The 22,513-nt window shown below is 45.7% G+C and overlaps 1 protein-coding gene across 2 annotated transcripts in view; it reads right to left on the bottom strand.

The window, feature by feature from the left end:
• The window catches only part of GPR50 (G protein-coupled receptor 50), a 49,772-nt gene extending 28,864 nt beyond the window's left edge, over positions 1-20,908 (bottom strand). For both annotated transcript variants that reach the window (XM_067548133.1, XM_067548134.1), the window contains exon 1: positions 20,446-20,908. In XM_067548133.1, the coding sequence (XP_067404234.1) occupies positions 20,446-20,623 (178 nt within the window). In that variant the 5' untranslated portion in view covers positions 20,624-20,908. The remainder of the gene's footprint in view (positions 1-20,445) is intronic.
• Between the last annotated feature and the right edge of the window lie 1,605 nt (positions 20,909-22,513).

Raw genomic sequence — 22,513 nt, 5'->3', positions numbered from 1 at the left:
TATTAGACTCAGCAGATGTGCCTTTTCTCATCGCCATCCCCTCCTCCTCGACTGAGAGTAGTCTCCTTTACCGCTTCTCATGTGGGGACCTGGCTGTAGAGGCTCCATACTTTTCTCCACTCCAGATTAGACTTTTGCAACACACTCACTCTTGGGCTGACCTTCAAGCCCATCTAGTGACTGCAGGTGATCCAATATTTGCAGCGACCTTTAGGCCAGGTAAGACACACTGGGAAGAGCACGTCACACCCTGGTGCGCTGTGCACCCGCTTCTAATCCAGTTCTGAATCCATTTGATGGACCCGGTCCTGCTCTTTAAAGACTTCAGAGGATTACGGCCTAGTTATCTCAGGCACAGGTGCTGTCCCCACGGTAGCTGTGTTCTATGGGACTGCGCTAGTGGTGAACACAGGTTTGAATGGGCACTCACTGGAAGGCCCTTGGATGTACAATTCACTACCCTTCGAGATTCAACCTTGCCACCTTCAAGATAATGCAAGACTCGTGTCACCATCAGGCCCAGGCCCCATCCTGCTATCACTGAATTAAGTGACAAAACTCCTACCGACTTCAGTGTTAGCAGGATTGGACCCTTTGCGATTCAGATTACGGATCTGAGCCAGACTTAATGGATATTAGCTTCTCAGGAGCCCACTGCTCTGTCATAGGGGGCCCACGCCTGTTCCCAGTTAAGTCAATATGCTCTCTGCAGGGTGCAGTACATTTAGTTCCACCATAGGCAGCTTTGAGAGTTAGCGCTTTGTGGACAAAGCATGCTAAAATGTGTGTCGCCATGAACTCAAACAGCAGGAGGTTTCAGAACAGGCCTTCCAGGACTAATACAGAGGCTGCGGTTTCCTGAAAACATCTGACTCTGTGCCTTTTGCACAACGTCAACCCCACAGTACCTAGTTGTCCGAGACCCTGCCCAGCTGCATCCCTTCGCGTCGCCTTTCCTAGCCCTCAATGCCAGCAGCAATACTGCTGCAACCAGCAGAGTCCTCACCTCATCCACCTGGAGGAGCTGACTTGCAGAATGGACCATCTACATCTTCAACCGGGAACTGTCTATTAGACTCAGTTTCTCACTTTCCATTTCCCACAGCAGACGTGGAGAGCTTTGAACCATTTCAGTACTGGATGTGGTCATATCAGTTCATTCCAATTCCCTTGGAACACGCGCCCACAGCAGCATGTGTCGGTGAGAAAGTCAACTCGACTCCTCCCCGACTGAAGCCTACTCAGATGGTTTAAGCAACACTTATCCTCAGGGAGCATTGTCTTGGGTGAACAATCTTCACATTAAAAAATCCAGCTTTGATTGTCTATTCTGACTTGTGGTAAGGCAGACTCCAATGAGCCTGTGATTTATCACACTCAGGCACTGCTGCCAGCAGCTCTATAAAATGGTACTCCTCACTATAATAATAGGACTGTCTCTATGGGCAAAGGTTATTAATTATCATTGTTATCATCAGGATGAATGGGGCCCTGCTTCAATAGAAGGGTATCATATTCCCAATCTCACAGTTTAAGGGTCATGTTGATGTTTCCATTCTGAACTCAGTAGTTTCAAATTGCATCAGCCTCAGAAATTGATACATTTTCTTTTCTAGAGATTTAACTTAATTCAATCATATTACTTCTTCTAGTAGGTAAGTGATAAAGAAGAATCACATTGGAATTGTGAAGGATTGTGCTATAAATGCTTTGCAAGCATTTCCTTTTTGTTATGGACTTAAGCCTTCATTTTAAATGGAAAAATTGTTTGGAAAGCAATGGTTCTGTTGACATTATTTCAGGTTCAATGAAGCAAAGCTGTGATTCTGTGTCTGTGGAAGATATTTTGTTTTATTTACACGTTTTTTATTGTATGTGGCTCTTTTGCTTACATCAACATTGGAACTGCTCCAGCATCCATATAGACAATGCTAGAATATCAAGTCAAGAGATTATTTTTGAATACGTTATTCTTATATAGCTATGATTTATGTCGGTCATGAAAGTACCCAATCTATCCATCAACTTCTGAGCCAAGGCAAAGTGGAACAAAGTGCTCAATAGCTCTCTGAGGGATGCAAAGAACTGTGCAAAATGCACTCCAGCATCACCCACCAGACATTTAACTTAAAACAAAACATCAAAACAATTCTATCGGACATCAGCCAGACCACAGGCCATGAGCCTTGTAGATTCTGCAGCTTACTGGACATGCCATAGCAAAACATACATACTCGTGAGTATGTGAGCAATTGACACATGACAACCCCCATTATGCACGCCCCTATCTCAGAGAGGTACTCTGTCACCTCGGCCTGATGGGGATACAGTCCTGCCCAGGGAAAATAAACTTACCTTCTATACAGAGTAGTTCCAGAGGGGTAGCACAGAGTTTTACTGTGACACTAAAAGAGAAGGGAATATGGAACTAGCATCCGTGCTTATATGTAACCCATCATCCTCTCAAAAAGAGATAAGCTAAACCAATTCTCTCCATTCTGGGAGATGCTGCAAAACACTCATAACATAAGAGCCCCTTCAGGAGCACATTTTATTGTAGGTCCACATCCCAGAATCTAGAAACTCTTCATGGATATCCTCCCTCCCTCTTTTCTTGTTTCCTTTTTGTTCCTTAGTCTCTTCTTCTCCCTTTACCCTTACTCTTCTACCTTCTGCTCAGCTTTTGGTCCCACGCAAATCAATAAGGTGTCATTCAATCAATCAATCAATGCCTGATGCTCTAGTGAGAGGATACTCCCCTTATTTTATAGTTCACCTAGCCTCCACACACTGTGGTCCCAACTGAAACTAAATGTGTTCCTTTCTGACTCTTATCCATTTTTGTGTGTGCACATATGGAATGAATTCTCTTTCAGTGGACATTATCCAAGTGTATCTGTAAGATTATACATTGTTAAAGACTTTCCAAGCACCACTATTTACAATAAAATATGGAAATATGAGAGCAGCCAGGTTTCATTGCCATAAATATCTACCAAATGACTCCATGTTGTTAGGACACCTATTCTGTCCTTAGTTTACCTATTATTACAAGTGCTGTAACACACATTATAGTAGCCCTCCTTTTTCTAGAGTCAACGGCAGGGGGGAAAGGTTGGGTTAGAGTCTTAACTCTGAATTTCTTTTGTAAATGCTGTAAGTTTTGCTGATTCTAAACTCCCTCTCCCTTTTTTTGCAAGGTCATTTTATTTCTGAAGTTGATCATAAGGAGAGACATTTCTGGCAAGCTATTTGCAAATAAATCCACATAAAGCCTCATCCTGCACCACCAAGGTCAATGTGAGTTTTGCCATTGACTCAGTGGATAGACGATCAGGCCCATTACTTTGAGCTCTGAAAACCAGCGTCAAGGTATATATTTAAGGTGTTCTTACACAAAATAAGCAAATGTTAGACAATACTATGACACCAGAATGTTCTTGTGACACAAAATAGAGTTTCCACAATTTGTGAACTCAAACTGACATTTCCATTGAAAAAAGTTACAGTATGTCACAGCAAAAGTCCAGAACCCTAAAGCAAAATTACTGCAGCTTATAACGTCTTGGACTAACTGCACACAGCTGTAGATGTGAGGTTTATGTAAGCAACCATTTGTACATTTTAGGTTCCAGCTGGTACGTCAAAAGTCTTTGGAAAGCCAGATAAACAGCATCAGCATTTACTACATTAAACTATTTCTAACGAGGCTCGTTAAATTCAGTACCTTAAAGGGACTAGAAGGTGCACATAAATTATGTCAGCTTGGAAGCAGCCACACCAGATCAGACCAATAGCCATCGAGACGCATATCTCATCTCTAAATGTGGTCAGTACCAGATGCTTCAGAGGAAGATGCAAGAAAACCGATAATGTGCAACAATGGAATAATCTGCCATACCGGGCCATTTCTTCCTAACATCCATCAGTTAGTGGTTGGTTTATGCCTTAAACCAGGACATATATAATATACTATATATATATATAGCACATACATATACCTACAATAGCATATCCCTTACTTTAAAGTAAACACATTTAAAATAGCATCGGAAGGTGTATGAAAGCATATGACTGATAGACCAGCCATATGTAACATTAGTAAAATATAGATAATATGTAGATAAGTTGGTTCTAGTAAGTGAAGTCACTTCTGAGCACCATTAAAGTGAACATATGTAACCAGAGAATCTTGTTAGAGAACTGACACACGAAGCTCATCCTTAAATTCTTTTCATCTAATTGCAAAGATAGAGTATGTCAAGAAAACAAATTATGGGAGTGCACAGTGGGCAAAAATTGATAGAGGAAAGATATTACCAGTATTCGGAGCCCATGTTCTAAGAGCCTATTTCCAGAGACAACCAGAAAGAAGTCATTAAACACATGAGCCCTAAAGCGTTGGTGAAAAATGAAACATTGGCGTACAGGAATTATATACAAGGTCCTACCCCTCTCCAGAGATAAGTGTGCGACAGTAGTGAACTGCAACTCTGTTAACACAAAGATCCCCATCACCAAGTCCCGAATTATGCTTCACAGACAAGCTCAGCATAGGCTGCACGGCTCAGTGGCAAAAAGCAGTTTAAGAGGGTGCAAAGAAGCCAATTTCTATTTGGAGGACGACCCTGTTAACCAGCCCAGATGCGGCTCTAGTTTTAACTACATGAAATAATCGTTTCTAGGCTGTTCCAAACATCTGTACTAGAAAGATTTTCTGTGTTTTTATAGACAGACATGCCATTTGTTCAGTGTTGCCTACTTAATCACAGTCCTGCAGTCATCCTGCATGTAGGACTTCTAGCAATTTGACACACAACCACTTATGGGAGGAGAAACTGAGGTCTAGTGGATGGCACAAGTTGCCAAGCACCTGGGGACCTAGCTCCTATTCCGAACTCCCTAGAGCTGGTTGGAAAAATTTTGATGGAACAGGTTTCCATCAACAAAGGCAGCTTTTGTTGCACTAGCAACATTTCACAGGAACGTGTTGATTTCGACAACGTTTTTGAAAAGCCTACTTACATTGTTTTGACAGGGTAAAAAATTTGGATTTTTGTTTCAACTTTGTATTACAAGATTAATTTTCGCATTTAATAATTAAACTATAATCGTTCAACATGAGCGAAATGATTCAGCAGAACCTTTGGATAACTACAAATTTAACTTTTTTTTTTCTTTCCACTGTGTTGGAAAGGTCAGTGTTTTGTTCCAATTCAGAATCAAAACAAATCTGGAAGTGTTCGAATTTCCCATGAAATGGTTTCCCTCCAGCTCTATGCCTGACAGACTGTGTGACACCCAGGGCAAACTGTTTAACCTTTGCCGAAGACTTGATCTACACTTACCTCCGTGATTCGGCAGCAGTCGACTGAAGTTACGCAAAGTACGCAAAGAACTTGCGTAACTCCCGTCGACTTCTCTGCTCCTCTTCAGCGCGCCATCTTCACTGCACTGAACCGACGGGAACCATGTTCCCATCGAGGCATCGCTACACCACTTTAGGGGGTGAATTAATAACGTCGACGTCTGGATTGACTGAGCGGGTCTTCACTGATCGCTCAGTCGATCCAGATAAGTCGATCTGACGGCGGCGACTTTGCTGCCGTCATTGTAGACATAACCTAAGAGTACGCCAAGACTGTGATAAAAAGCCAGTAGCACTGAGTCTTAGAGCCCAGCTCAGGCTGGAGCCTTGGCTCTGAGACCTCCTCCCCTTGCAGAATGTCAGAACTCAGGCTCCAGCTCAAACATCTGCACTGCAATTTTATAGCCCCACAGCCTGAATCAGCTGACCCTGGCTATTCCACAGGTCTTTTATTGCAGTGTAGACATAGCCTCCCCCTTTTACAGATGGGGAAAGTACCACAGTGACACGACAAGTGACATCGCTCTACTGAGGGGCCAAATGCCGCTTTCATTCGCAGAGGTGTGAATCCTGAGTTACAATGGATTTACACCCTTATAAATGGAAGCAGCATTTGGTGATTAAGAGAGTGATTACTATGATTAGTTCTGAAACAGATTGAATTATAGAACTTTAACAAAAGGGAAACTATCATGACTGAACGCTGTTCTGAACTGATGAATTTATTCATGGCTTGGTAGTTCTTTGCTTGTTGGTATGCACATCTCATTCATTCAGTATTGTATTGCTGGCTGATTGCTATAAACAGTCAGTTTCATTGTAGACGGAAGCTTTTTGAAACATTTATATTCAGAATGTGCATATGAATTATGCTAACTACATCAATCAGTAGTTATTGATTTCTTTCTAAACTCTTAAGATAGATGTTTGTGCATTACGGTGTTTGAAGGAGAGAGTTTTCTTTTTACACAAAGTGCTGCATTTCGACTCAATAAGCGTGCCAGGCATTATTACCATGACTTTATATGAACTTGTCAATAAAGTATCCGGTTGCTTTATTTTAAACTATATTTATTAGTCCAAATCTTATTGTCCTTTCAGTTTTTACTCAGGATATGTCTATACCGATGGCGGCAAAGTCACTGCCGTCAGATCAACCTTTCTGGATCAATTGAGCAGTCAGTGAAGACCCGCTCAATCAATCCAGAAGTCGACTTAGTTAAACCACCTCCTCAAGTGGTGGAGCGCTGCATCGACGGGAACGCAGTAGTTTCCGTCGGCGCAGTGCAGTGAAGACGCCGCGCAGAAGGGAAGCACAGCAGTTGACAGGAGTGACGCAAGCTACTCTGAGTGGTTTGTGTAACTCCTATTGACTGCCACCGAATCGCCAGATAAGTGTAGACCCGGGCTCAGACAAAAACTCCATTAGGCCCAATTCAGATCTCACTTGCATCAGTGTAAATCTTCACTAAGCTAATGCAATTGTTCCAGGGTAAGACTCTTTTAAGTGGGATCAGGATCAAAATCAGGGCCACTGTCCCTTCCCCTCCTACACTCCGACAGCAGCACCTAAAAAAGGATCTCAGCATTGACCCACTGTCTTTTGCCTATTTCATTAAAAGCTTTCTTTGTTTTCTTGGACTATGAAAAGTGTAATTCTCTCACTTAATTAGGCTTACTAAAGATTGAGTCTTAAAGAAGAACCATGCGGGGGGAGAGGAAGATGTCTTTAAAATTTTCCTGGATATACCTCTATCTAGAAGGGACTACATCCAGTTTCACTACTGGCAATTCTAACCCTTTTATCCATGGGACTCCCCATTGAAGTCAGTGAAAGATTTGCTTACAGAAGGGCAGAGGGATTGGGATTTGAGAAACACAGTGCATGAATATTGTAGCACATGTAGCTATGTAACAGATTCCTTTTGGTTTACTGGAATTGTACATTTCTAAGAATCCCCCCTGCAAGCAGAATGCAGTGCTGCAATCCTCTATAAGCAGGGTGGCCAAATTCAATTTGTATAATTTAAATTGATAATATCAATGTTTATTTCTAAGCATTTTTTTCAATTTTTATCAATTTAAACGTTCACACAGTTGCCAGAAAAGGATAGAATTATTTAATGACAGCAGATGTTGAGATTCAAAAAGTTAAAGCTTTATAAACCATTAAAACACAAATTGTCAGCATCACATAGAAAGTAAATCAAACTTTAATAAGTTCTCAAGCTGCATTTTTCTCACTTTTCCTATTTGTAAATTTCAGTTAACTGATGTAAATATTTTTTTCATCTGGGTATGGGTTGGGTGTGTGAAATCAACATTTACCTATTTTCACTGATAAAAATCTAATCCTCCCAAGACTATTTACTGTGCACTTTCCTGGAGACTTACGTTTTCCTTAATGTATTTTAGAGCGACAGTCCACATTTGGCTTTTTGTATATGGAGTCATTTCTAAAAGTAAAGTCATAGTGATAACATTTACATTAGCATGAGGGGCTGAATGCTTCCCTCATCATACAGCCCAATGAAACCAGAGGATCACATGCGTTTTAGTGAGAGCAGGTGTTCTCCCACCTAGGTCCTATTCTAGGCACTGTCTGCACGGCAATAGAATCACATCTGAGCAAACTGCATGCAAAAGAATACCCTTCTGATCTGTTAGCTGTTTACACCCACTCTGTACAAGACGAAGCAATAGCACAAGAAACAAGACAATGAAGAATCAGGCCATCAGAGTATAAATAGAGATTTATGGTTTTTCCTTACTTTTCCTGCTCCCTGTCCAAGGAAACTAAATAAATACATTTTAAAAAATCATGATTCTCGTATATACTCCCCTTGAGGGCAATAAAGTGTTATCCCTAATTGTCAACATTACATGATTCACTAGCATCTGGATATTAAACGGTTTGCAAGAGACACTGAAATTAGACATCCTAATGGACTGATACCACCCTCATGATCCATTTTCCTGCTGCCCCACCACAGCCGCATTCTTATTGATCTCTCTAACTTTTAAGGAAACAGTTGGTACAATGCCCTGGCATCCAGACAACTGACAAAATGATTTGTAATGAAGTTGCAGCTTTTGGAAGAATTTTAAAGATTCTGACTCACTTTTTTTTTTTTTAAACCTACCATGTTAATTATGATAGCGCTTGGGGGCCAACCAAGAATGGTGGCTCATTGTGCTAGGCGCTGTACAAATATGTGACACAGTCCTTGCCCTGAAGAGCTTAGAATCTAAATAGACAAGAGAGACCGGGGTGGAAGACGGGATAGAGCATACATTCTGCTTGTATCCCGCCTTCCAGTCCTATCCTGCTTGTCATCAGCTCACCTTGCCGCAGGGTTGTATCCAGACTGCCGGAACAAGAGCAGCTCTGCCACTGACTCGCTTAACGGTTAGCATTCTGCCAATTTAAAATCACACCCAATTACTTTTAAAGGACTCAGCCCGTGATTAAAACCTTCCTTTGGGAAGCAGAGAGACCAGGACTTGGAACAGACTGATCAGAAGCCCATAAAACAAAAAGATGGCTTAGGGGTTCCAAAGACAGAACTGTATTATTTTGTCAGCCGTCTCTACTCACTGGCACCTTTCCTTGGATCTCCCGAGTCAACTGCTATTCAGCTACATTTAGCAGCTCTGGAAATGGCACTTCCCCCCTCCCACCCCACATCCTACCCTGCCTCGCTTCACTAAAGAAAGAGTTAACTAAGCCAGTATTAGAATACAGCAAGGATGTGCGTGGACAGACACATACAATGATGATATTTTGCAGGAATTATGTCATCATTCTTCCCTGGGGAACAGTGACAAAAATTAAGGCGAGATCCCTTTATTAGTAGGAATGGGAGATGGTAACCCACCAAGAGAGACCATCAGGAAGGATGACTTCTGCATTCTTGCACAATGGAGTTGTTGTAGGATTTGACTTCACCACAGAGTTAATCTGAGCGTTGCCCCTAATCTCCCTTCCGCTCCGGGCCACACACAAAACTGTCTCATCCAAGTTTGGTGGTGCATGCAAGCCAGCACGGCTGGGGAAGCGAGTTAGAGTCCAAGTTCTGCTTCAGGAGGAAAGTGGGCTGGTTATTACCTTTAATGAAGATACAGGCTAAGTCACTCAAGTCACTTCCGCTCTGTGCCTCAGTTTCCCCATCTGTAAAACGGGGACAATGCTTCTGACCTCCTTTATAAAGTGCTTTGAGATCTACTGATGGAAAGTGTTACCTAAGAACTAGGTATTATTATTATGAACATTATAGAAGTAGTGGGGTGGGAGCTCAAATTACCATGTATCAGTTCTGTTTGCTGCACAGTTTTGCTGGTTCTTGGGAGTCCAAACTATGCGCTTTCATCCACCTCCCCCATTGTTCTCTATGCACTTGTATATCTGTTTCCTATTTACTGTATCATTCTACCTCTGCATCTGACAAAGTGAGCTGAGTCTCACAAAAGCTTATGCCTACAAAAATTAAATTCGTTAGTCTTTAAAGTGCCACAGAACTCTCGTTGTTTTTACAGTCACTTTATTTTCAAACAGAGATCGTTCTCATTATCTTCGCTCCAAAACAAAGGGAGACTTTCCACACTGAATCACTTGTACGCGCATTCTCCTTTACGGGTATTAAATGCCCTTATAACCTACTTCCACCCTCACTGTATAAATTCCGTCAATGCAAACTGAGAAGGGCACAATTTGGAATTAGTATTTTTAATAGTACTGAAAAGGGTTCTAGTTTAGTTTCAATAACCATCAACTACATCCGTTTTATTTTTATATATTCTATTTTAGAGAGCTTTAACAGTAATGTCTTCAATTTAGCCCAGATGGTTCAGCCTTGATTAGCAAAATCACTTAATTGTTGATAAAATACAAACATTTGTCTACCTTGGGATATATCTGCTAGACTTGCAGCTGGTCTATCCTCACATGTTAGAAGTTAGTGGAGAAAGGTTTCTCATCATTCAATCTATCTCTTGTAGACTGGACTATAATCCCTAGTTAAGAGATGTATCTATATTCACATAGGCTTGGTCTACACTTACCTCGGCGATTCAGCGGCAGTCGACGGGAGTTACACAAAGAACTTGCGTAACTCCCATTGACTTCTCTGCTTCTCTTCTACACGCCGTCTTCACTGCACTGTGCCAATGGGAACCGCGTTCCCATCGACGCAGCGCTCCACCACTCGAGGAGGTGGTTTTAGTACGTCGACTTCTGGATCGACTGAGCGGGTCTTCACTGACCGCTCAGTCGATCCAGATAAGTCCATCTGACGGCGGTGACTTTGCCGCCGTCAGTGTAGACATAGCCATATATGGAGCTAGTACACTTTATATGCTCATTGTACTAACAGAGCATTGAGCAGGTTAGAGGCAATAGTCACCATTTCTAGGCTCTAGAGCAGGGGTGGGGAACCTTTTTTATGTTAAGGGCCTGATGGTGGCCCTGGCGGCGGGGGAGAATTCAGCGGCGGCGCGGTTTCACGGTGGCGGCACGGTTTCGTGAGGGGCGGGGGGTAGTGCCCGCCGCCAAAAAGGGACAAACGGCGGCAGGGTTTCAGCGGCAGCGTTTCGGCAGCGGGCACTGCACCCCCTCCCCCTGGAACCCCGCCGCCGCCGTGAAACCGTGCCGCCGCCGAATTCCCCCCCGCCGCCAGGTCCAGACCAAATGATTTTGCGGGCCTTATACGGCCCGCCGCGGGCCGGACATTCCCCACCCCTGCTCTAGAGGAAGAAAAGAGATCTGAACCACGAATGAATAAACCAAGAACTGCTAGTTTTCCCCCCTCCACTCCTCTTCAGTTTTCTTGAAGATGTTCACGCTGAGATCACAATGGTCATTTATTTGAGTTAAGATGTATTCATTCTCAAAGGCTTGTGTTCATTTGTTTTCAGCCAAACAATAATATTGGATTCTGTGAGAATCATCTGTCCTCTAGCAAAAGGCAGAGCAGTGGATGTGGAGGGGAAGGCGGACGAAGAGAGAGAGAGTCCGAACTTCACAGCCAGGCCAGCCTAGACTAAACGCTACTGAATGTGTTTTGTTTTCATGACTCTACTTAAGCCACCGGAGCAGATCCCAGGAACTGGGCTCTGAAAAAAGGAACTGACTTAATCTGACTTTCGACATTAGCCACTTAGACATTCAATTGGAAAAGTGAAGATTGGCTGATGGGCCTCAAGATCCTGACCACCCTCAACTTGTAACGTAGGCAGTGGAAGCAGAGGACTCTGCCGTTTGGAGGGTGAGCCCTGACCCCTGCATGTTGGCTTCAGGATATGAGCTTGGCAATACCATTAGATAAATAGCTGGTATTTTCATGGAATACCAGCAGATTCTGAAAAAACTGTATTTAAGTTATTGCAACAATATTATTCAAATCCAAGCGTGAATATTTTGAATGTTGGCCAATCCATTTTCCTTTGGACCAGCCAAGATCAACACTGGACTTTCAAAGTAAAGTACTGCATCAACCAGGGGGAAGTGCCACTGCTCTGCAGTCACAGCCTCTCTCAACCCTCGGGGCGCTGTTGTTGTTCTTGTTCTCCGCATTCTGCGGCGCCCCTTCCCCACTCACAAGGTCCTGCCATCTGGAGCCCCACCCCTACCTCTTCCATCACTTTTCTCAAGAGACTCACGAGCCACCCTAGTTCTTCTCATCAGCTCAGAGTGGGCAGAGAGCCTCCCACTCGCTGGCCATTGTCCTTCTGCCACTGGAATCACCCCCACGTCAAAGCCAGCCACCCTCCATCCCAGATCTCTGGTGCTAACTGACGCAGCCGGCTTCACTGCTGCTTCTCGGCCTGAGGGAGCCCAGAAATGAAGGGCTAAGGGCCAGGTTGGGATGGTAAATTCCTGGCAGAGAAGATGTGAGGCCAGGACTATTTCAGCAACTTGGGGAAAGGCTCAGCTCCTCAAAGGGGGTGAGGGGAGAAGAGGACTGGAAGGTTTCAATAGCTCCCCAGCAGAGCTGGTGGAAAAGTTTGGAGGAACAGTTTTCCATCACAAAATGCAATTTAGTCAAAACAGAAGTGTTTTGCAGGAACACATCAATTGCAAACAAATGTAATGGAAAAGTTTCAAAACAATTTGAGTTGAAGAATTTCATTTTCCTTGCTCATTTTGTTCTGCCATATTCACATACAGATATTTAGTATTTTACGTCATCATCAAAACAAAAGGGTTCGATAAGGTAATTTCAAAGCTTTCCTCAAACAAAAATTGGGATTTCCAATTTGGACCCCACCGCCTGCATGTAAAGGGTATGTTCAGTCTTGTTCTACAGAACTAGGAAGAGATTTTTAAACCACAGGAAATTCCATACTAGCTCAGACCTGAAGCCTAGCTCATCCAGCATCCTGCCACACACAGTGGCCAGGAGATGCTTCAGAACAATGTGCAAGAAGGGCACAGTAGGCAGATGTGTGGTGATCTGATTTCCCTCACACACACCCCCGCAACACAGTCAAATCCTTATTTCCAGTAGTCAGAGATGATCTTAAACCCTGAAGCAGAAGCTTTAGAGTGTCAAGCAACTTGCCTGTCTCTTCCCCTTTCTGAATAGTTCCCTATCCCTTTTTCTCCAGAGTGTATCTCCCTCAGGAAGCAGCAAAAACTCTTCAAAATGCAATTTGTGCAACAGACTCAGGCAACATATCCAAGCAGGGTGAATCGTGTCAACATGCGGGTGACGCTGCAAGAGAGGCTCCTTACATTCAGAAGTAGAGAATTGCTTTCATTCTTGGAGGCTGTTCTGTAACCTCTCTTGGGTCTAGATTTAAGTAACATTTCCAATAGCAAATGTTACTCCCACCATTTTCCCTCCCTCTCCGTGAAATACGTTACAAAAATAAGCCTCAAGTAAAAAAGAACTGGAAGCAAATACGGCAGGCTAAATATCTTTGCTTTATGGTTTGTTTCCTCCCTGAAACAATGACCTTACCCAAGGATTACTCGGCTAGGATCCACTAGAGTCAATTGGACTGAATGCACAAACCAGATAACTGATAACTCTGAGGTCAGAATTACTTAATCTGACTAACCCAGAGAAGCGTATTGGCATGACGTATCTGAACGTACATCAGTCGGTTATGCCTATGTAACTGAGCAGGCACTAGCCCATTATGCACGCTTCTGGCTTTTTTCAGAGCCATTGAATACAGCTCATTGGAAACTAGATTTGTCTGGTTATGTTGTATCCAAGAGCAGGTATTGGCCATTTTAGTAAACAAATAAATAGCTCAAATAAAGGATTTTAAAGTCACAATTGTCTCATCTTCCCTCCCGACGTCCCCCTATGTGTCTGTGCACTGTCTAGGGAAGGGCCAAAATCTGCAAGGAGCTCAGTGCCTCCTCTCATTGACTTCACTGGGAGCCGAGGGCAGCCACAACTTCTTGTGACCTTTGTAGGATCAGGGCCATAGACCGCAAGGTCTTGGGAATAGGGGAGTTCCTTCCTTAGGTGTCCATCAACCACCATGCCCGCTGTGTACATAAATTCCAGTATTCTGATCGTTAATGCATTTAATGCACCTCATTCAGATTAAACCTGTCATTCTCTCTACGGCAATATCCGCAGAAATCAAATCCTCAGCTAGGCACTGAGGGCCAAATACAGAGGCAGTGAGCCAAGTGATGTAAATTAGACGCCAGGAGTCTCCTACACAGATTATTAAGGCTGGCCAGTGAATTTAGAGTCACCATTTTAGCGTGAGTCTTTCAATATCTGGCATTTTTCTTAAAGCTCCAGCTGGTAGAATCATGTGATTGACAAGACTCCCAGCTTCCATAACACCAGTTTCTAGCCATCATGGTTACAGAGAAAACAAAAAAGAAAAAAACTTAAAAACGTTGAGCCCTACAGGCTCAAAAGCCAAAAGGCAACTAAAAAACCCTCAATATTTCATGATTTTTAGACAGTCTCATGATATTTGAGCATTTGGGGTCAGCGATACTACTCTACCAATGAACTGGGAAAAGAGGAGCCCTGTCATACTTTGATATATGCCTTCTTTCAGGTCCCCCTTTGTGTGGTAGCTAGTGAGGCGCCGTTACAATTGCTAGGGGGCTAAGCAGGTCTAAAGGAGAATAGGAGAAACTAAACTAACCCTAACACACGACCCCTAAGACCAAGCTCTCCTTTCACATGTGGAACTTCCTAGCTAAACCGCAGTAGGGCCAGAGGCGAGATTGTTTGCCAGAAAGGCTCCTGCTTCCTTAAGGGACAAAAAATGAAGTTGACACAGCAGAGGCGTGGACTTGGAATTCAGAACCAAGTTCATTCATCCAACAGAGAGGATTTCGTTTTGAAATTTTTAGTCCAAGCCCCTCAGAAGGCAGCACCTCAGTCATTCGAAACTAGATCATCAGCTTTAAGGAACAGGAGCATTTGTGCAAGAAGAATGTACGTTCAGCCCACTGCACTCACTTTGCACACCGCACAGAGAAACATGCCCATTGCTCGCAAGCCATTCACAGTTCACGGCAGCTGCCAAGTAATCTTTGCCTCCCTAAAGCATAGCCCATCCCTCATTTGTAGCCCTTCACTGCCTCGGGGCCTGGGAAGGAACTAGCCATCACTAACAGAATACAGAAAGGCCAGATTTAGTAAGAGAAGATTTGGAGAGTCAGGGCTGAGTGGGGCCATCAATCGCTATGAGCCAAGCTGGTCAGGGATGCCACCCCGTGCTCTGCACGTCCTTAAGCCTCTGAGTGCTGGAAGCTGGGATTGGATGACGGGGGATGAGTCACTCAGTAATTTCCTTCTTCTATTCATTCCCTCTGAAGCATCTGGCAGTGTCCACAGTCAGGATACTGCGCTAGATGGACCATTCGTCTACCCAATACGGCCATTCTTATGAAGGGAAGAGGACGGGGAGAACTACACACATTTGTTGTAGTACCACTAGGGCTCTGTTACAAGCCAGTGTTTGCAGGCAGCCTGACCTCAGAGGAAGTGGATGGCTCAAGGTAACATGCTGTGGCGGTTGAACCCAAGCGTAGATCCCTGATTTCTGTGAATTGGGCACATCTGTTGCTCTCTTCCTGCAGGGTGCGCCTTCTGGAAGTTGTTTCTTGATTAAGGTGCTCTAAAATCCACATCTAAAATCCAGGTGCTCTAAAATCCACATGCCTGGTTGATGGTTTTGAAAACTGCTGTGTATCATCAGGGGCAGGGGTAAAGTTTGGAGTCATTTGGTCTAGGAGTTCCTCAGATATAGCCCCTGAAATAAGGAGCTGCTCTTAATATTCAAATTGCATCTAACACACACACACTCACATATGGAGATGGTGTTGAAAATTGGTATGCCACAAGAGGGGCTAGGATAGAATTTATGGTGGAAATTTGGGGTCACTTTATTGAGTGATTCCTAAGACACAGCCCTCCTAAAGTGAGTTTCTTACAACCTTTTCAGATCCTTATAACTTTTTTGATACAGAGGATGGGAAAATTTAAAGCTCCAAGTCTCTTGAGACCAGCTACTGAGCTGTACCAAGGCCAAGTTTAGAAAGAGTTCAAAAGCTATCGCACTGTAAGAGCTAATAAACAGTTCACATCCGTGAGAGGTCTCGGTTCCTCAAAAGCTCCTTGGCAAGTGACCCTGCGTAAGATACTTTCCTGGTGGCTGACCGGTCTTTGGACACCCTCACACACAGCTGCAGCACATGCAGGCTGGGCAGGCCAATATCTACCCCACTCCTGGAGAGCACTGAGTAATGCCATAGAGACCACACCTGGACACCCCATCTCAACACACACTGCAGTCCGCCCCACACACTCCCCTGCTTGACTGCCAACATGCGCATTTCACACCCACCTCCCTCCCCCACTCCCCTGGATGGTGCACTACAGGGTGTTTGCCAAAAGGAACAAGCTGAGGCGCGATCTCATTTCATACGCTGCCAAGAGTCCCTTGTCCAACAGGGAAGTCAAGCCAAGATACCGTCATTCCCGTAGCTGCTCAGACACCAAACCCCTAAGGTGCCAGCGGCGTGCCAGCTGCACCACGACTCCGCAGCTCAGCCTGGGAGGTGCTAACCCGGGTGGATCCCAGTAGCCACTCCAACACATGGCTAAGGGAAAGGTGATTAGCTAGGGCTGGCAGGAAAGGGAACGGTTGCAGATCCCCTAGGTACAGAGGCTTCAACAGTTACAGTTCAAAGGGAGCAAGGACGGTTCTTGTCTGGGCCCTTGGGGCGGTCCAGTCGAGAACCAGGCTTAGTACCTGGGGTGCCCTCTCCAGCCCAGTCCCTATTCCCAGCAGATAGGAGCGCGTGGGTCTCCAAGCCAGGCTCAGCTAGTGCCTCTCATCGGGGTCTCACTGCTCAGCCACAGCTGCTCCCCCATAAGACCCACACAAAGCTGCACCTGGCTGTAATGTCCGGCAGCCGCAGCCTGCTCCACACGCAGTCCCTGGGAGTCCCCCTCTGAATTCAACTTCTCTCCAGCTCCCTGCTGCCATGCAGCTCCGTCTTCAGCTTCCCTCCCCGCAGCTCCTCATTTTCCAGCCATGCAGCTGCTGCTCCCAAACAGCCCAGTCACTTCCTGGTTCAGGACCTTCCTTGCCAGCAGAAAAGTGATGTGCAGGGGACAGGGGGCTGCTGGGAGCTGTGATTAATGTGAATCTGCTAAGCAGAGGACTGCAGTACCACTGCCACGTCAGGGTTATTGACAGTTCAGAGGGACAGGATCTGGAATGCTTATGCTTTCTAACTTTGATCTCTGCACTCAAAATTTTGTTGAGAATGTCTGGGAGATAAAGCAAAAATAAAAGGTCCACAGTGCCTACCAGAAACTCATACGTTGTTACTAGGTAGCCAGAACTTTTAGTCCTTCTCACCATGTCACAGGACAAAAGTGACATGCATAATTATATTTCTTCCTGATTCTCATTGCTAATGAGACAATTGGTCAGCTATTTACAGTCTCTGGGCCCAATCCTGCATTCGTATACATGCAAAATTCCTAGGGACGCCAATGCAAGGTTTGGATTTTCAGGAACCCAGGATTGGGCTCTACGCCCTATTATTCAAGAGGGCTGGAGATGTGTATTACTGGAGCGTCAGCCTGAACAACATGCTCTTTAGTGACAGTTTCATCCACATTTTAGCTCAAATGTTCATATATTTATCAGACAACAGAATCTGCAAGACAGAAATTTTGTTGTAACTATTTATCTCTATTTTGTACTTGTCATATTCTAAATATTCAGCTCCTAATGGTTAGAGGTCTCTATTTTAGCTACAATGGGACCATCACCATGGGAAAATAGGGGCCAGGTTCTCCACTCACTCACACTGTGTTTATACTTGTTTGACTTCAAAGTTACTCCAGATTTATACTATTCATTGTAACTGGGAAGAGGATCATGCCCTCTGACTACAATGGCAGTAGTACCCATGACGGAGTGAAGACATTGTCCTTCCAATCAGTTGTTGCTCCAAAGTGTACCCCTGTTGATTCTATTCTAGCCATGTCCTGATTTCAGTTTATAAACAAACTTAACTTAATAAAAACTTGAAGGTTAATGAAGATTTCATTTTCATAGGTTTTATTAACGGTACATCTCTCTATCTTATTTTTTAGACAGACAATGAGCTAGTGGGAATTATTAAGGCTTTAGAAACATTCCCATTTATGGCAATGAAAAAAACTGAATTTGTTCATATTTACATTCTGTTTGACATCGATTTACCTGAAATGCGCCACTTAAAATCTGAAATGCAATCAAGCAACTGAATGTCACATCTCTATCACTCTAGTCAGAGCACTCAAGTCACTGATTATCAAGTCTTTACAAAAAAGGTTTTCTATTGCTCTTTCCCATGATCAAAAGACTTAATTTTCAGATTTTGAAATCAAACTGATTAAATCAATTGAATTTTTTTCCTAACTTGAAATTCAGGGTCCTGTACATTTAAACTCATATAAACCTGGTACAAGGCTTTCGTATAGAGTAGATATCATTGGCCACATTTTATTTGCAGTTAAACCTTTTAATCTCGGAGTAACTCCATTGATCTCAGTTGAGTTACTCCAGATTTACACAGGAATAACAAAGATAAAAAGTGTTCCCATGTTATTAATGACTTTGCTGAGTACATTGCAAGTAGTGGAGACTTGATATCTAAAACATTGTACTATTTGTGGTGCTAAATAGAGGTTGTTTCACTCCCTCTATAGATGCAGTCACAGCTGTGCAGTCCATACCAAGATAGAGTTCAACGAAGTTTATCATTTTAAGAGCCACTACAAGGAACATATACAGTTACTGCAGAACAGTTAAAGCCAACTCTTTTCACCAAACTAATGAAACCAAGGAAAAAGAAATACCATGCTCAGAAATGACTAATACGGGTGATGATTTTGCTAGTTCTCTTGCCATTTAAAAAAAAATCAAAAATAGTTTCAGTTGTGTAGACTTGAGCACAGACGTGTGTCAAGTTTTAAAGTTACAAATACAACTTTGAAATTACACATTGACAAGCGACTGAAAAAATCTTTACTCCCCATTTATTTGGGGATTACCAAATGCAACTTTAAGATCAAGTATGATAAATACATGTAACGCGGGATCGTACCAGCAAGTGTTTACCATTGCCATGGGATCTCTTTCTTTTTCATTATTCCTCCTGCTTTTTTTGCACCCCAACCCCAGAGATTTTATGTGTTCGTACTCATGTAGAGGCCAATCTTTCAGCTCTCTCTAAGGCAAGAGTCCTATCCAAGTTCATGAGAGTTTTGCCTGAATTATGGCTGCAGGACTGGGTCCTTTATTTATTGTCCCTGGGAGACAGAAGGAAAAACTAGTTCACAGAAATTTGAAGATAAAGAGCAACATGAGAAAGAAATGCAAGTTTGTAATTCAGATGTATCATGGGTTGTTGAAAAGGGCACAGAAGAGAGAGTCAGGACCCCTGATTTTTATTTCCACCTCTGCTACAGACTGGCTGTGTGGCATTGATCTCCATCTCCGTTTCATCAGCTAGAAGCCTGGGATAATTACACTCACACTCTTTGCAAGGCATTTTGCAGAGTACAGATTAAAAATACTATAAATGTCCAGTATTATTTAATATTTTAATCATACAAAGGTAGGGGCCAATCCTGCTCCTTTTTGTCGCGTTGACTTAACTAGAAGCAGGATCAGGTCCTCATTTTTAAGAATGGAAACTTCAAAGTTTGCACATAGGAAGTCAGGAAAAGTGATGCATTTAGTTGTGCCAACTTGGAAAATGCCCTTAAAGTTTGGTATAATTGTATCTTAGTGAAATAATGTGGTCCTCAGTGACTCCAAGAGATTGCAGATGCAGAGTACTAATTAGAATAAGGGATCTGGACTAGTTTCGCTCCCAATTAAAACCCTAATCCCAAGGAAGAGGTTGATTATACCCTTCATTGTCAAGTTTTAGTTCTGCAGCTCCTCTAATTGCAGATAATCACCCTGCCACTGGATTACAATGGGACACAACTGCTGCTTTGTTTGGCTTTTCATTTGATTTTTAAATCACAACCCTCGGGGGCTGTGCAGTGCAGCAGCGCTGGGACAGGGATCCCGGAGCCGGTGTGGGGGGCTCTGGAGCAGAACCCCTGGGGCGGTAACAGCGGGGAGCCGCCGGCACCAGACATATAGAAATACAACCAGCCACAGCAAAGACAAAGGGGGTGGGGGGAAAGATCCTGCCTCGGGCCGGTCCAAACTTCCCAGGGGAGCAGCCTCGGGCGCTGACACTTCGGTGTCTGGGCTGGCACGGTCTGTCCTGTGCTGGGGATGGGATGCACGGTGGATCCCAGCGACCGGCACGGCTCTGTCAGTGGCGGCACCGAGATGCGGAGCTCAGCCCGGCGGAGGAGTTTCAGCAGAGTTGCCGGGCGCTGCCCCGCACTACAGGGGAGAGCGGGCCGAGGGCGTTTCTCCTGGCTACTGCCCGGGGCCGGAAGGGCAGCCCCGGTGCGCTGGGCGGGGAGACGGAGCCGCCCGGGTCCCAAGCCGGCCCAGCAGCAAACCCATGTCCAGCGCCGTGCACCCCCCAGCCCGGCCCGGGGTGCGGAACTCACCGGCGTTGCGGAGCTTCTTGTTCCTCAGCACGGACAGGATGACCAACACGTTGCCGAGGACGTCCACCACGATGGTGACGATGAGCACCCCGGCCAGGAGGCTGGCGGCAGCGGCGGCGGGCGGGCGAGCCCCGGGGCTGCAGCCCGGGCAGCTCCCGTTGGCGCCCGCCAGCTCCATGCGCCCCCTGCCTCTGGTCCCCAGCCAGCCTCCACGTCCGGGCGCCTCTCCGGCTGCCAGTCCCACCCCAACCGCTGGGAGCCGCCGCCACCTCCCGGCCCCCCTCCGGGGCGCACAGCGCCGCCCAGGCCACCGGCCGGGCTCCAGCCCCTGCGCCCGGCTGGCGCCGCCCGGCCGGCCCGGGGCGCTCACACACGCTCACCCACCTCGGCAGCGCCGAATCCCCGTCTCCAGTCCGGAGTCCGCCTGCGCTTCGCCTCGCCCCGCCCGGCCCCCTGGGGACCGCCCGCCGCTCTCCCTGGGCGCAACGCCGCCGGGGCGGACACCTGCCGCCGGGCCGAGGGCGGGGGGGGAGGGAGGGACGCGCTGGGCGCCGGCCGGGGCCACTCCCCGGGGCGCCTCCAAATCGGATGCAGCGACCCGGTCCCTCCCCCGCGCGTGGGAAACGGGAGAGCCGCGCCCGGCCAGTCTCAGCGCCGCGCGCCAAGCGCTTGTCCAGCTGGCCGAGGCGGGAGGAGCGCTCGAGATCCCCACGTTGTGCCCGCCCAAACTCTGCCTGGTCATCTGCCCTGGCTTCCCCCCTCCTCTCCAGCTGGTCATTCTCATGAAGAGGCGCGGGGAATATGTCTCTCCGAGGCAGGGACGCAGCGAGAGAGGGGCTCGGCCCTGCTAAGGCATCGGCCCTCGGGCAGTGTTAATAACAAAGTTCCCATGGCTGGGTAGTGGCCCTAAGGACGCGCTTGCCAACAGGAGCGGCGCTCGGCTGTTTGGGTGTGACTGGCAGCGGAGGCAGCCAAGAGACGCTCTGCCTATTCCGAGGTGTCTGCGACACAGATTGAGGGCGCTGGTGTGAGAACACGCTGCTGCTCGTCCGAGAAAGTTCCCTTCTCCTCCTAGAAACCTCAGCTGAACAGTTTCTTGCCAGGCGCAGGGGTGTGGGAACGTTGTCTGATGGTGCCACCATGCGGTCTCCTTCGCTAAGCGCAGCTCCGTGGCGCATCCTATGGAGGATTCCATAAAAGGACATTCTCGCCCCTTTTAATGCCCCTTTCAGACCTGCCCCGTCTTATGCTAGGCCCCGATCCCCCCCCCCAATGAGCTGCACGCGGGCAGACCCCAGCAGCAGCTCATTGTAGGCCTGAGACCTCACATAAGTTTACTTTGTCTTTCTAATGCAGGCCCATGTAAAAATAAACTATCACTACTAATGAAGTACTTCTCACTCATTTAAAGGGGAAACCCTTCCTTTTGCTTGTTATAACCATGTTTAAAGGAAATAATGGGTAATTTTTCAAAATCTCAGATTCCTACAATCTTCTACCAGATGCCCTGGAATTGCCGGTTTAATAATTTATCAAAAGAAAGTAAAACAAGCTATTCCACAAAGGTTCCCCATTTCTCCGCACACACCAAGTGTTTGATTAACCACGATGGAAAAGACTGTATCTCGTTGATTCCACGGGGGGAAAACGCTTGGCTGTGCATACTGTTTGTGGGTGAGATTTTAAAACAGAGAGGGCAATGGAAAATAGTTTCGATCCAAACGAGAGCATGCCTTAGTTTGCTGTACAGACACTGGCATGTAGCATTTGCACCTAAAATGACCGTAGAAGGAGTTCCCACACACCGACCCAAGCGCTCACCCTGTGTAATTGAGGCCTTTTTTGGAATATCTTGCTTGTGGCGTTAGCAGGGGAGCAGCACTGCTAGTGCCCGATGCGGAGCATTTAGGCCTACATTAGAGCAGCCCGGTCTCCAGCCAACCTGTCACCAAGGTGGAATGCACAGCTCAGAAAAGAGGCGCACCATGCAACACAAGACCAGCACAGAAAGGTGGCTTTTTACACCCATGTAGCACCCAAGTTTGTAACCACACAAGCTGCAAGGCAG

This window comes from Emydura macquarii, unplaced genomic scaffold (genome assembly GCF_026122565.2).
Source record: "Emydura macquarii macquarii isolate MOO-44397 ecotype Brisbane River unplaced genomic scaffold, CSIRO-AGI_Emac_v2 contig_1253, whole genome shotgun sequence".
Taxonomy (NCBI): Eukaryota; Metazoa; Chordata; order Testudines; family Chelidae; genus Emydura; species Emydura macquarii.
The sequence above is the reverse complement of the archived record's forward strand: the minus strand, read 5'-3'. Positions and strand labels throughout refer to the sequence as shown.